Source organism: Asterias amurensis, chromosome 22 (genome assembly GCF_032118995.1).
Source record: "Asterias amurensis chromosome 22, ASM3211899v1".
Lineage (NCBI taxonomy): Eukaryota > Metazoa > Echinodermata > Asteroidea > Forcipulatida > Asteriidae > Asterias > Asterias amurensis.
Genome location: NC_092669.1, coordinates 9,735,684 through 9,749,527, shown reverse-complemented (window position 1 = coordinate 9,749,527; position 13,844 = coordinate 9,735,684). Strand labels below are relative to the sequence as shown.

At 40.7% G+C, this 13,844-nt stretch overlaps 1 protein-coding gene across 13 annotated transcripts in view; it reads right to left on the bottom strand.

Moving 5' to 3' along the window:
- Positions 1 to 5,766: 5,766 nt before the first annotated feature.
- The window catches only part of LOC139954037 (myotubularin-related protein 13-like), a 106,734-nt gene continuing 98,656 nt past the window's right edge, over positions 5,767 to 13,844 (bottom strand). For all 13 annotated transcript variants that reach the window (XM_071953683.1, XM_071953689.1, XM_071953693.1 and 10 more), the window contains one exon: positions 5,767 to 13,678. In XM_071953683.1, the coding sequence (XP_071809784.1) occupies positions 13,586 to 13,678 (93 nt within the window). In that variant the 3' untranslated portion in view covers positions 5,767 to 13,585. The remainder of the gene's footprint in view (positions 13,679 to 13,844) is intronic.

The window sequence follows — 13,844 nt, the reverse complement described above, 5'->3', positions numbered from 1 at the left end:
CTGCTCTCTAGAATTGCTAAGGTCGTGGGTTCGAATCACACTGCTCTCTAGAATTGCTAAGGTCATGGGTTCGAATCACACTGCTCTCTAGAATTGCTAAGGTCGTGTGTTCAAATCACACTGCTCTCTAGAATTGCTAAGGTTGTGGGTTCGAATCACACTGCTCTCTAGAATTGCTAAGGTCGTGCGTCGAATCACACTGCTCTCTAGAATTGCTAAGGTCATGGGTTCGAATCACACTGCTCTCTAGAATTGCTAAGGTTGTGGGTTCGAATCACACTGCTCTCTAGAATTGCTAAGGTCGTGCGTCGAATCACACTGCTCTCTAGAATTGCTAAGGTCGTGTGTTCAAATCACACTGCTCTCTAGAATTGCTAAGGTTGTGGGTTCGAATCACACTGCTCTCTAGAATTGCTAAGGTTGTGTGTTCAAATCACACTGCTCTCTAGAATTGCTAAGGTCATGGGTTCGAATCACACTGCTCTCTAGAATTGCTAAGGTCGTGGGTTCGAATCACACTGCTCTCTAGAATTGCTAAGGTTGTGGGTTTGAATCACACTGCTCTCTAGGATTGCTAAGGTTGTGGGTTCGAATCACACTGCTCTCTAGAATTGCTAAGGTTGTGTGTTCAAATCACACTGCTCTCTAGAATTGCTAAGGTTGTGGGTTTGAATCACACTGCTCTCTAGGATTGCTAAGGTTGTGGGTTCGAATCACACTTCTCTCTAGAATTGCTAAGGTCGTGGGTTCGAATCACACTGCTCTCTAGAATTGCTGAGGTTGTGGGTTCGAATCACACTTCTCTCTAGAATTGCTAAGGTCGTGGGTTCGAATCACACTTCTCTCTAGAATTGCTAAGGTCGTGGGTTCGAATCACACTGCTCTCTAGAATTGCTAAGGTCATGGGTTCGAATCACACTGCTCTCTAGAATTGCTAAGGTCGTGGGTTCGAATCACACTGCTCTCTAGAATTGCAAAGGTCGTGCGTCGAATCACACTGCTCTCTAGAACTGCTAAGGTCGTGGGTTCGAATCACACTGCTCTCAAGAATTGCTAAGGTCGTGTGTTCAAATCACACTGCTCTCTAGAACTGCTAAGGTCGTGGGTTCGAATCACACTGCTCTCTAGAATTGCTAAGGTTGTGGGTTCGAATCACACTGCTCTCTAGAATTGCTAAGGTCATGGGTTCAAATTCTCTAGAATTGCTAAGGTCGTGGGTTCGAATTACACTGCTCTCTAGAATTGCTAAGGTCATGGGTTCGAATTCTCTAGAATTGCTAAGGTCGTGGGTTCGAATCACACTGCTCTCTAGAATTGCTAAGGTCGTTGGTTCGAATTACACTGCTCTCTAGAATTGCAAAGATCGTGGGTTCCAATCACACTGCTCTCTAGAGATGCTAAGGTCATGGGTTTGAATCACACTGCTCTCTAGAATTGCTAAGGTCATGGGTTCGAATCACACTGCTCTCTAGAATTGCTAAGGTCATGGGTTCGAATCACACTGCTCTCTAGAATTGCTAAGGTCATGGGTTCGAATCACACTGCTCTCTAGAATTGCTAAGGTCATGGGTTCGAATCACACTGCTCTCTAGAATTGCTAAGGTCGTGGGTTCGAATCACACTGCTCTCTAGAATTGCTAAGGTCGTGGGTTCGAATCACACTGCTCTCTAGAATTGCTAAGGTCAAGGGTTCGAATCACACTGCTCTCTAGAATTGCTAAGGTCGTGGGTTCAAATCACACTGCTCTCTAGAATTGCTAAGGTCGTGGGTTCGAATCACACTGCTCTCTAGAATTGCTAAGGTCGTGGGTTCGAATCACACTGCTCTCTAGAATTGCTGAGGTCGTGGGTTCGAATCACACTGCTCTCTAGAATTGCTAAGGTCGTGGGTTCGAATCACACTGCTCTCTAGAATTGCTAAGGTCGTGGGTTCGAATCACACTGCTCTCTAGAATTGCTAAGGTCGTGGGTTCGAATCACACTGCTCTCTAGAATTGCTAAGGTCGTGTGTTCAAATCACACTGCTCTCTAGGATTGCTAAGGTCGTAGGTTCGAATCACACTGCTCTCTAGAATTGCTAAGGTCGTGTGTTCAAATCACACTGCTCTCTAGAATTGCTAAGGTTGTGGGTTTGAATCACACTGCTCTCTAGGATTGCTAAGGTCGTAGGTTCGAATCACACTGCTCTCTAGGATTGCTAAGGTCGTAGGTTCGAATCACACTGCTCTCTAGAATTGCTAAGGTCGTGTGTTCAAATCACACTGCTCTCTAGAATTGCTAAGGTTGTGGGTTTGAATCACACTGCTCTCTAGGATTGCTAAGGTTGTGGGTTCGAATCACACTTCTCTCTAGAATTGCTAAGGTCATGGGTTCGAATCACACTGCTCTCTAGAATTGCTAAGGTCGTGGGTTCCAATCACACTGCTCTCTAGAGATGCTAAGGTCATGGGTTTGAATCACACTGCTCTCTAGAATTGCTAAGGTCGTGGGTTCGAATCACACTGCTCTCTAGAATTGCTAAGGTTGTGGGTTTGAATCACACTGCTCTCTAGGATTGCTAAGGTTGTGGGTTCGAATCACACTTCTCTCTAGAATTGCTAAGGTCATGGGTTCGAATCACACTGCTCTCTAGAATTGCTAAGGTCGTGGGTTCCAATCACACTGCTCTCTAGAGATGCTAAGGTCGTGGGTTCGAATCACACTGCTCTCTAGAATTGCTAAGGTCGTGGGTTCGAATCACACTGCTCTCTAGAATTGCTAAGGTCGTGGGTTCGAATCACACTGCTCTCTAGAATTGCTAAGGTCGTGGGTTCGAATCACACTGCTCTCTAGAATTGCTAAGGTCGTGGGTTCGAATCACACTGCTCTCTAGAATTGCTAAGGTCATGGGTTCGAATCACACTGCTCTCTAGAATTGCTAAGGTCGTGTGTTCAAATCACACTGCTCTCTAGAATTGCTAAGGTTGTGGGTTCGAATCACACTGCTCTCTAGAATTGCTAAGGTTGTGTGTTCAAATCACACTGCTCTCTAGAATTGCTAAGGTCATGGGTTCGAATCACACTGCTCTCTAGAATTGCTAAGGTTGTGGGTTTGAATCACACTGCTCTCTAGGATTGCTAAGGTTGTGGGTTCGAATCACACTGCTCTCTAGAATTGCTAAGGTTGTGTGTTCAAATCACACTGCTCTCTAGAATTGCTAAGGTTGTGGGTTTGAATCACACTGCTCTCTAGAATTGCTAAGGTCGTGGGTTCGAATCACACTGCTCTCTAGGATTGCTAAGGTTGTGGGTTCGAATCACACTGCTCTCTAGAATTGCTAAGGTCGTGGGTTCGAATCACACTGCTCTCTAGAATTGCTAAGGTCGTGGGTTCGAATCACACTGCTCTCTAGAATTGCTAAGGTTGTGGGTTTGAATCACACTGCTCTCTAGGATTGCTAAGGTTGTGGGTTCGAATCACACTGCTCTCTAGAATTGCTAAGGTCGTGGGTTCGAATCACACTGCTCTCTAGAATTGCAAAGGTCGTGGGTTCGAATCACACTGCTCTCTAGAATTGCTAAGGTCATGGGTTCGAATCACACTGCTCTCTAGAATTGCTAAGGTTGTGGGTTTGAATCACACTGCTCTCTAGAATTGCAAAGGTCGTGGGTTCGAATCACACTGCTCTCTAGAATTGCTGAGGTCGTGTGTTCAAATCACACTGCTCTCTAGAATTGCTAAGGTTGTGGGTTTGAATCACACTGCTCTCTAGGATTGCTAAGGTTGTGGGTTCGAATCACACTTCTCTCTAGAATTGCTAAGGTCGTGGGTTCGAATCACACTGCTCTCTAGAATTGCTGAGGTTGTGGGTTCGAATCACACTTCTCTCTAGAATTGCTAAGGTCGTGGGTTCGAATCACACTTCTCTCTAGAATTGCTAAGGTCGTGGGTTCGAATCACACTGCTCTCTAGAATTGCTAAGGTCATGGGTTCGAATCACACTGCTCTCTAGAATTGCTAAGGTCGTGGGTTCGAATCACACTGCTCTCTAGAATTGCAAAGGTCGTGCGTCGAATCACACTGCTCTCTAGAACTGCTAAGGTCGTGGGTTCGAATCACACTGCTCTCAAGAATTGCTAAGGTCGTGGGTTCGAATCACACTGCTCTCTAGAGATGCTAAGGTCATGGGTTCGAATCACACTGCTCTCTAGAATTGCTAAGGTCATGGGTTCAAATTCTCTAGAATTGCTAAGGTCGTGGGTTCGAATTACACTGCTCTCTAGAATTGCTAAGGTCATGGGTTCGAATTCTCTAGAATTGCTAAGGTCGTGGGTTCGAATCACACTGCTCTCTAGAATTGCTAAGGTCGTGGGTTCGAATCACACTGCTCTCTAGAATTGCTAAGGTCATGGGTTCGAATCACACTGCTCTCTAGAATTGCTAAGGTCATGGGTTCAAATTCTCTAGAATTGCTAAGGTCGTGGGTTCGAATTACACTGCTCTCTAGAATTGCTAAGGTCATGGGTTCGAATTCTCTAGAATTGCTAAGGTCGTGGGTTCGAATCACACTGCTCTCTAGAATTGCTAAGGTCGTTGGTTCGAATTACACTGCTCTCTAGAACTGCTAAGGTCGCGGGTTCGAATCACACTGCTCTCTAGAATTGCTAAGGTTGTGGGTTCCAATCACACTGCTCTCTAGAGATGCTAAGGTCATGGGTTCGAATCGCACTGCTCTCTAGAATTGCTGAGGTCGTGGGTTGGAATCGCACCCGAGTTTGTCTGTGATTTGTTTCAAGTACTGAGTATACAGTTGCAAGTCCAGAGGTCATTCTCTATGGTCATTGGCTGGTAACCTGTTTCTGTTAAGCAATACTTTTCTGTGTTTAGCAAGTTTTTGTGCCTACAGGCTTTGGGATATTGGGGTTTAGGCAAATTACCATCTTTGTCAGCTCCCTGAGGAGTATACAACCCTAGGCACAACCACATCGTTCCAATACAGAGCCTTTTTCATACACAATATCAATCACATACCCTTCGCAGGTACCCCTAGGTGGAGAGAAGCAATTATAGTTAAGTATCTTGCTCAAGGACACAAGTCTGCATGGGCTTAACATTAGTGCCCTGCCGTCGATTTCACAAAACTCTTCCTAACCTAAGACTAATCTTAGGACTTAGGATGAGCCCCAACCCTGCACTGTAGCATGCAGACCTAAAGATAAGTCCTAAGTTAGGACGAGTTACTCGTCCTAACTCGAGATAAGACGAGTCCTAACTCTTTGTGAAATCGACCCCTGGTCATTGGGCCAATAACACTCCCTTTTTAATCTTTCTCAGCTACCTGGGGAGTATACAACCGTATACAACCCTAGGCTTTGTCATACACAATATCAACCTCTACCATCACAGGTATCCATTTATACCCCTGGGTGAAGAGAAGCAATTATAGTAAAGTATCTTGCTCAAGGACACAAGTGTCACGACTGGGATTCAAACCCACACTCCAGTGACTTAGCACCAGAACTTAAATTTGATGCTCTTATGACCACTCGGCCATGACACTCTTTGAGCAATAACTATTGCAGTATGGGACTTGAGGCATGGTGAATTATCAATAATTGGTTTTCGCCTTGACCGGGTTCGAACCCACACCCAAAGACTAAGCCAACCACACTCGTATTTAATGCTCTAAACTGCTTTTCCTTGACACTCTATTGTTATATTAAAATTTGTATACAAGTTATTGAAAAAAACTAATTTGGACTCGAAACAACAAAATTATATGACGCTTTAAACCAAATGATGCTTTTTAATATCACAATATTATTCCTTTATAAAAACAAAATTCTTCCGAGTTATTAAATTGCACTTAATACGCTGTACATGTTTATAAGGTGATTGAACAAACCTATTACTACTACCACAATGGGGCAAGTGCTTACGATAAACTCCTTAAGTAATTTCAACCCTTTGGAATTACATTTTGTTAAGTGAAAAAAACAATTTTTATTTTTAGTACAATTGCTGAGGCGCCCTCTGTTGTCAGGAATCCATCACCAGAAAAGGCAATTCCATTCAGACAGCAGGGGTGAATATAATTACGCAATAGTCAGTAGATCAATCCATTTTAAGTCGCATTTTAACTTTCCTTAACCACTACAGCACAAACTTCATATAGCTCCTTAAGCACAAAATATTGCTCAACAAATATCTGCTGAGCAAAAATAAGCAGGCAACCACTCACAAACAGCACTCATGGTATGGTATTTTGCCTGGTAACCCTTTTCCAGTAAGCACGGTTGTTTTGCGCTTAAGCAACTCCTGAACATGGGACCAGAATTGATAAGACATTGGTTGGCAGTTTGCCTGCCCTTTGTGCATAAAGACCATTCACAAAGGGGCACTTATTAAACAACACCAATAAATCAACAAATTAATGTTAAGTTCAAAATTGCATCCTGTTGCAACATGCTCGCTTTTACAAGAATTGCAGCAAATACAAACTGGCATTCAACATCTACATTTAAAAAACGAAACCTCTCTCCCATGGTTTAACATGTATCTCAGACGTGTATAGCATTTCATACAGTTAACCACCATTTCAAATTTATTGCTGTTTAAATAAAAGTAGCCAGTGCTAGGATCAACACTAGACCTTGGCAAACTTATTTAGAAAAAAAAAGGCAAAAAAACCTGCAATGGTCAATATTGCATGTATAGTAAACCCATGCTATTAACAGCACAGATATAAAGAGGTTCTAACAGAGCAAGCCTTAAGCTCAAACCTCATGTTTAACAGGTTCTTGTTCCATGAGCATGTAATCTGCCTAGTGCTGTCAGCAGTACTAACTGATTTGTGCATGATCCAATTAAGTTCACTGTTCACATAAGGATAACAGGTGTTAGTTGTCAGATAAAAAGGATGTTTTAATTTACAGGCATGAGAATGGGTGATGATAAAAAAACAGGAAAAAATTCAGTTGATTGGAAATGTCAATATTCCATCATTTTTGTGTTCGAAGCAACACGAGCGCGCAGTGCGAAGTCCCTTACGGCCGGGATCCAGGGCCCGCTTAAGGGCCCTGGGAGCTATGGGTATTTTAGAAGCTCTGTGGTGGTCTCTGATGCATTTCTGATACCTATTTTTCCAGTAGAAGTGAGCTACTTTTGTATGATTGTTCCTTTTTTTAAACAAAAATAATAGGTTTAAGGGAAAATAAGGAATGTAAAGCTCAAAAAATTCAGACAATTTTGGGTTCGCCTGCGATTTTGTTACAATTCCAGAAAAAGAAGGGGAAAAAAGAATAATTAAAAAAAAATAATAATAACACTATTTTTATTTTTTTGACGATCTTATCCCTTATTTCTGCCCTTGAAAATTCTTTTTGTCTCACCAACAGCCATTTTTATAGGTTCTTGATTTGAAATTCGGTTCAATTAAATGTTTGTGATTTTAACGATCCGTCGGCGACGCACATTAATTTTTGGCGAGAGCGATGTGTTTTTGAGAAAGAGGTTGTTATTCAGCATAGAGTATAACTGGAACGAGGTTGAGATTAGACCCCAACATAGAAATAGAACCAACGAAGAAAGCACGTCGTCCGGACGTACAGTGTGTTCGCTGGTTCCCAATATATCTTTCGCTGGTTGTGAGGCAATAAAAGGTACCAGTTTGCCATGGCCTGCCGGCGATCTCAGATTCGTGCCGCGCCGCTCATTGGTTCGTGTACAAACCTGCACGTACACGGTTACACATGGTGCAAAACACGTGCATTGTTTTTTCAGTAGACTTTCAAAAGTCTCCACACGTGTTATCTTTGCTGTAGCAGCAAGCGCATTACACGCAAACATTATTAAACCGTACCACTATAAACGAAGCGAGGAATGAGGCAAGTTTATACATCTGTCGCTGCTGCTGCATGCATGCGCGATGCCAGGAAGACCACCACAAGCCGTAAACTGGGCCAACTGCTGGACGGCAATTTATTGTTTAAGTGCCGGTTTTTTCATGAACGCCGTGTGGATCCGCGATAATAACAATTACAAAGGTAAACTTACATTGTCTGACTAGAGAAGAGGGATTAGAGAAATCAAAATGTATACCCCCCAAAACCTACCCCCCGAATTTTATAGCAAATTCACATCGAACTCAGAGACCACAACTTTCAAAGGAAAAAAAACGGAATTCCGGTTTAAACCGGAAGATTCTCATGCCTGAATTTAGCCTCTTGTTTGAATGGAGCTTTCCTATAGTGCATAAAGATGGCCAACTTTACAATGGACGTCAAGGGGGAACTATCGATCAAGAATTACCTCTACTTGTACCCATTTAGGTTTTGAAAGAAGTTCGCAAAAAATTGTGGCAATTTGTGGCCGCTATTAGTGTTTTGGTACTAGTTCCAATAAAGGGCAAATGTCAAATTAATTATTAGGTCAAATTATTGGGCCACATAAAAAGAGCATTAGACTGTAGGCGCACTCCTGGAATTTTATCATTGAAAGGGCAAGGCCATTTTCATGTTGCAAAGGGCACTTTCATTAGAAAGTCTTTAAGTCGTTGGGAAACTTTTGAAGGGGCACCAAGGCCACGACCAGGGACAATGGAGGTCATGGCCTTCATGGCTTGCATGTAATTCCAGGGGTGGATTTCACAAAGAGTTAAGACTAGTCCTATCTCGAGTTAGGGCGAGTTACTCGTCCTAAGAATAGGACTAGCAATACGTTTTTCATATCTCCTAGGCTAGGATTAGGGACTAGTCCTAACTCTTTGTCAAATCAACCCCTGGTCTGCAACAATGATACAACCAGTAAATCAGGAAGTCCCTAAAAATTGTTATAATAAATTCAGTACTAACCTGGCCCTTATTTTTGTTGTGTTCTAGTAAACACTTTAAAGACAGTGGACACTATTGGTAATTGTCAAAGACTAGCCTTCACATCACAGTTGGTTTATCCCATATGCATACCAAACCTGTGAAAATTAGAACTCATTCGGTCATCCAACTTGCGAGATAATAATGAAAGACAAAATCATCCTTGTCACACGATATTGTGTGTGTTTAGTCACCAAGAAAGGTTTTATGATAATAATTTATTTGAGTAATTACCAATAGTATCCAAGCAATAAAAATGTCCCAAAAGTGGAAAAAAGAACACCTTGCGATTGAAGCTGAAACCTCTGTTCAAATAAATACATTACACATTATTGGCATACAAGGGAAGGTCACAATAAATACATAATCACACGCTGTAAATAGTTATCACCATTCACCAAAGACAAGATGTACAAATAAGTTTTTTACAAGCCCCAGTGAAAAAGCACCCTGGGGAGATATTAAGCGCCACTCTAAAATGTGGAAAAAATTGATTAAATTATGGCGTTTGTATCTGAATCAAGTTGTTTTGGCTAAAAGCTGTTAAAGAAATGGCAGCAGCCGCTAGAACCTTTCATCTAAGCCATGGCGACCGGCTTGTGGTCCATCAGTATTATAATGGTCCATCATCTTTTATAATGTGCGTATTCAAGCACAATGGCCACTTTAATAGGTCTGCTTAATGGTCAGCAATTTTTTGTGCTTACTATAGCAGAACAATTTGCTCAAGCTTAAGTGTATTTCACAGGTTTACACGAAAATTAGGCAGCCTGCTCCCCTACACCATGGATTCACATTGTGACATCAGTTATTTATACTGTAAGCAAAGGAAGGTTAGCAAGCCTACTTGAGTGCTTCTGGTAAGCAGCTCTGTGCAAAGGAAACTCATGCACAAAATCGGCACATAAAGCCAGTAAGCAGACGCATTCTGCTTATCATAAATTATGCTGAAGTGCCCATTTCCTAAACCCTCAACACAACTTGCTAAGCACTGAGCAGAAATAGATCGCCAACCAAAATGCCATAAAGTTAACATCACTGTGACTGGTAACCCACTCAATTTGTGCTTAGCAAAGAAATTTGCTAAGCATTTTCTTTTTTTGCTTAACAGCTTTATAAAATTGGGCCATGTAGTCCATAGCTGAAGTTCCACTTGGTATTTGCAGCTTTTGGGCAAGGGCACACAAACTTGCTGGCCGTTGTTGTATGCAAGGCCCAATATCATGGCTCTGCTAACCGCGGAATTATGCGTTTACGGCCCATTGAACTTTGCGCGATACAGCGCGCAATAAGCGCAGAATGCTACAGTACGCAGACCAATGACATTTGACCTGAATGAGTTGCAACCCTTCAAGTCTATTGTGAACACGCACAGGTACCATAAAAATAATCTTAACAGTGAAATACACTTTTGCTTACAATGTTAGAGTGAGAGTGCCAAATTCTTGCTTACCAGTAAGCAGATTCATATTGGCCACTGCTGGAAAATGCAAATAGCTATTGTCAAAACTGCTTAACTCAGACACTGCAGGATTCTATACTACATGACTTGTAATACAATTCTACTCAAGTATGAAAAATGGTATCAATAATTATATATTAAATGTATTAAACAGCATATCAAATAGTATGACCATCGTCAATAAATAGCAAAAAGAGATACATTTGTTTTCTGCTTTGAAACTAAACAATTTAAAAGTCAAATCTGGCAAAAGAAGAAGTTTATTTGACCTATCAGGCAAAGGTTAGTCAATTCTGGGCTTGATTTGACAAAGAGCTCAGATTAAACTTCAAGTTGCATGTCAGTGTCACTTGCTAAGCAAAGTTTGGTGTCTCTCTTAATATTCATGCATGAGGTCATAATTCTAATCCAAAATGGGGTTAGAATTGTGACGTACCAGTACCCATCCATACATTAAGGGAGGCATACGTATATCCAGCGGGGCCAAGCGCGCGTGTGATAACTATTTGATCTCCAAGCATTTACCTTTGCTTTTTGCAGATGTGCGTTTTTCAAACAGCTTTTTCGTACTGCATTATACGCAAATAGAACAGCGCAATAGAACAGGGTTTGATATGGCCGTTCAATATATAGGTTTATACCAACATTCCATTCTGCAAATCTGATTTGAGGGCGAGCACGTACTTGAAGATAAAAAACAATATGGCGATATTGACAACTCATCTCAAGATAAATTTGTAGTGTTGCGTACAATTAGAAGGCAGCTATATTGAGAGAGCAGTCTGACCACGTAAAAGCCGTTACATTTTAAGACTTGTCCACAAGTCTACGATGTCTCCAAAACTGAAAGTTTTACCTCGCTTATATTGGCACAAAACCCTGCAAATTTGATCACCATTGTCAGTAAGTTTGATTACACTCAAACCCAGACCAAATATAGCTTGAAACCTCAAAACTGTGCGGGCCAGAACAGGCTTAAAACAAATCCCATAGTCTTTCACAACCTTTGCCTAATAGGAATTCAAAATTATTGTCCGACTTTTTCATTCCAATGAAAAAAGCACATTCAAAATTGCAAATGCGCCAGCAATTCCGTTTTAAATAAGAAATAAGAAGACATTTTGCAAGCTGCAAGTAAGAAATCACAAATCTTTTTCTTAAAAATGTTGTTACTGTGATTCTTTTAAAAATCATTTAAATAAAATATCTGCCAATGATTACAATCTAGATGACCATCGTGTAATATTTACAACCGCTCACTCTTTGTACACAAATTTGACAATAATTAAAGAGAGAAAAAAACTCAACAAATTCTCCGAACATTCGTGGAAATATTTGTCTGTAAAAGACCCTTAATTCAGGGTATGTCATTAAATAGAACAATTCCTCATTCCTACCACTTATGTACTCAAAAGATTTCATTATATCATACCTGACACTAAACTCGTCCAAAAAGTATGGTTATTAATTGATGGCCAAAAATTTATTAACAATTATATACACACCATGGAGTGAAATTTATTTGAAAATCTGACCAATGTCGCTGCAGATTAAATAAAGCGCACGGCCAGGTCAAGTGTCATCCAAAGTTGATTTTAAAACTACAAAGTCGAGGCCAAATTTCATAAAGCAATTTTCTTTGCAAAGCACAAATTGAGTGGGGCACCCGTCACAACTATGTAAATGTAATGCAGTTGTGGCTGGTAACCTGTTTCTGTAAAGCAATACTTCTTTCGGTGCTTAGTAAGTTTTTGTGCTTACAGGCTTTATGAAACTTAGTCATAGTGAATCTAAATTTTGAACATTTTGTCATTCCCTGGTTCCCTGTGAATCGATTGCATAGCCGGTGTCCAGCACTGGATATGTGCAGTTTGTACAAGGCTAAACTGTTAACCAATGAAGCTCCTTCTTTGGACCTTGCACATCACAGGTTCACATGCTCTCACTTGGGAAAAAAAGTGCCTCACTTTGGTCAAAGGTCGCAAATAATTTGACGATAGCTGTTCTTTGCATTTAAAAAACGTGAGCTCAGGATCCGTGTAGCGTTTTGCGTTACGCAAGGGATCTATTGGTATGTTTCAGTTTTTGACATGATATACATGCAGTAGGGGAGGCCTCACTCGGCAGGGAGCACTCCTTGCTAATCAGGAACCTTTCATAGAGCTGCTTAAGCAGAAAAATATTGCTTAACATTTGTCTGCTAAGCCAAAATAAGCAGGTTACCAGCCACAAATAGTACATGTGACATGGTTGGCTGGTAAACTTGTTTTGGTGAGCATAATTTTGTTGATGTGCTAAGCTCCTTTTTGTGCTCAAGCTGCGCATAGTGCCATCATGTTGACCATGACTACAGATCATGTGGGAAAACCGCATACTTTTTCCAAAGTCAGTAACAACTATTGTTGTGTTCAAAGATTTCTGTAAGTGTTTCTTGTTTTAAATATATATATATTTCTTTTTCTAAAATCTATGCAATTGTGTTACAAAATCCACGGCAAACCCTTTCAGGGTGGTGAATTCCTACAACTTCACCCAAACACATCATTTTGGTCATTCTTTCAACGAGCATTATTCAAATAAAACGATTTTACAACATCAACTGCAGCATGAATTTAAAACATTTTGTTTTTCCTTCGGAAAAAGAACAGACGAAATAAAAAATACAGCGAATGACAAAAACAGAAAAGAAATAAAAAAACTGGCTTCCAATTTCAGAAGATCAATGAATTGACAAAAATACACAAACTTTTAAATCAATCCAGTCATGATTTTATCATATTGGCTTAATTTCCTTATTGTCCCTAATTTCCTAAGTCACCTTTAAGAATGCACAAATTCTAAGACAATTCAAGGAACATTATTGCGGTTTCCTTTTCAACTTATGCGCCCGGACAAAAGTATTTTTTAATAAGCACGATCAGGGTTGGACACCAAGAGATGTCAAAATAGATTCAAAACAAATCAATTCAGGCCCTAAATTTGACCTTGTCCAACAGAAAGAAAACAATTCCTTGTGGTCACAAAACAACCCCCTGTGGTCACAAAACCCCAAAACAAGAAGCTGCATTAATTCTCCAATATATGAAAGGTACACAGCTGGACAGAAAACCAAAGGAAAATTTATCTCACCGAAATTCAATTAAAGGGGAAGTTGATTTTTTTAACACGTACAAAGATTAAAAAAGATAATGACTAAGAATATACAAATCCAGAGGGCAACTGTGACACCGCCCTCTAGTGGTCTAATTAACAAAGGTCACTAGAGGGCGCTCATCATGACAAACAGTCTTGTATTCGGCTTATCCATTCTTCTGCAGCTGGCTTCGTGTCCGCAACAAAGTTGTAGGCTCTCCTTGTTGTTTTCAACTGCATCAAAACAGCAAAAAAGAGAAGACATTTTGATGAAAATGTTTTCTGACACACCTCGAAATCTGTAATTTAAAGCTGGTTGGTATTCTACTACCAAATATTTTCTATTTAGCATCTTTAAGAAATAGGACCCAAGTTGTCAATTTTGAATCTTCGCCTTTGT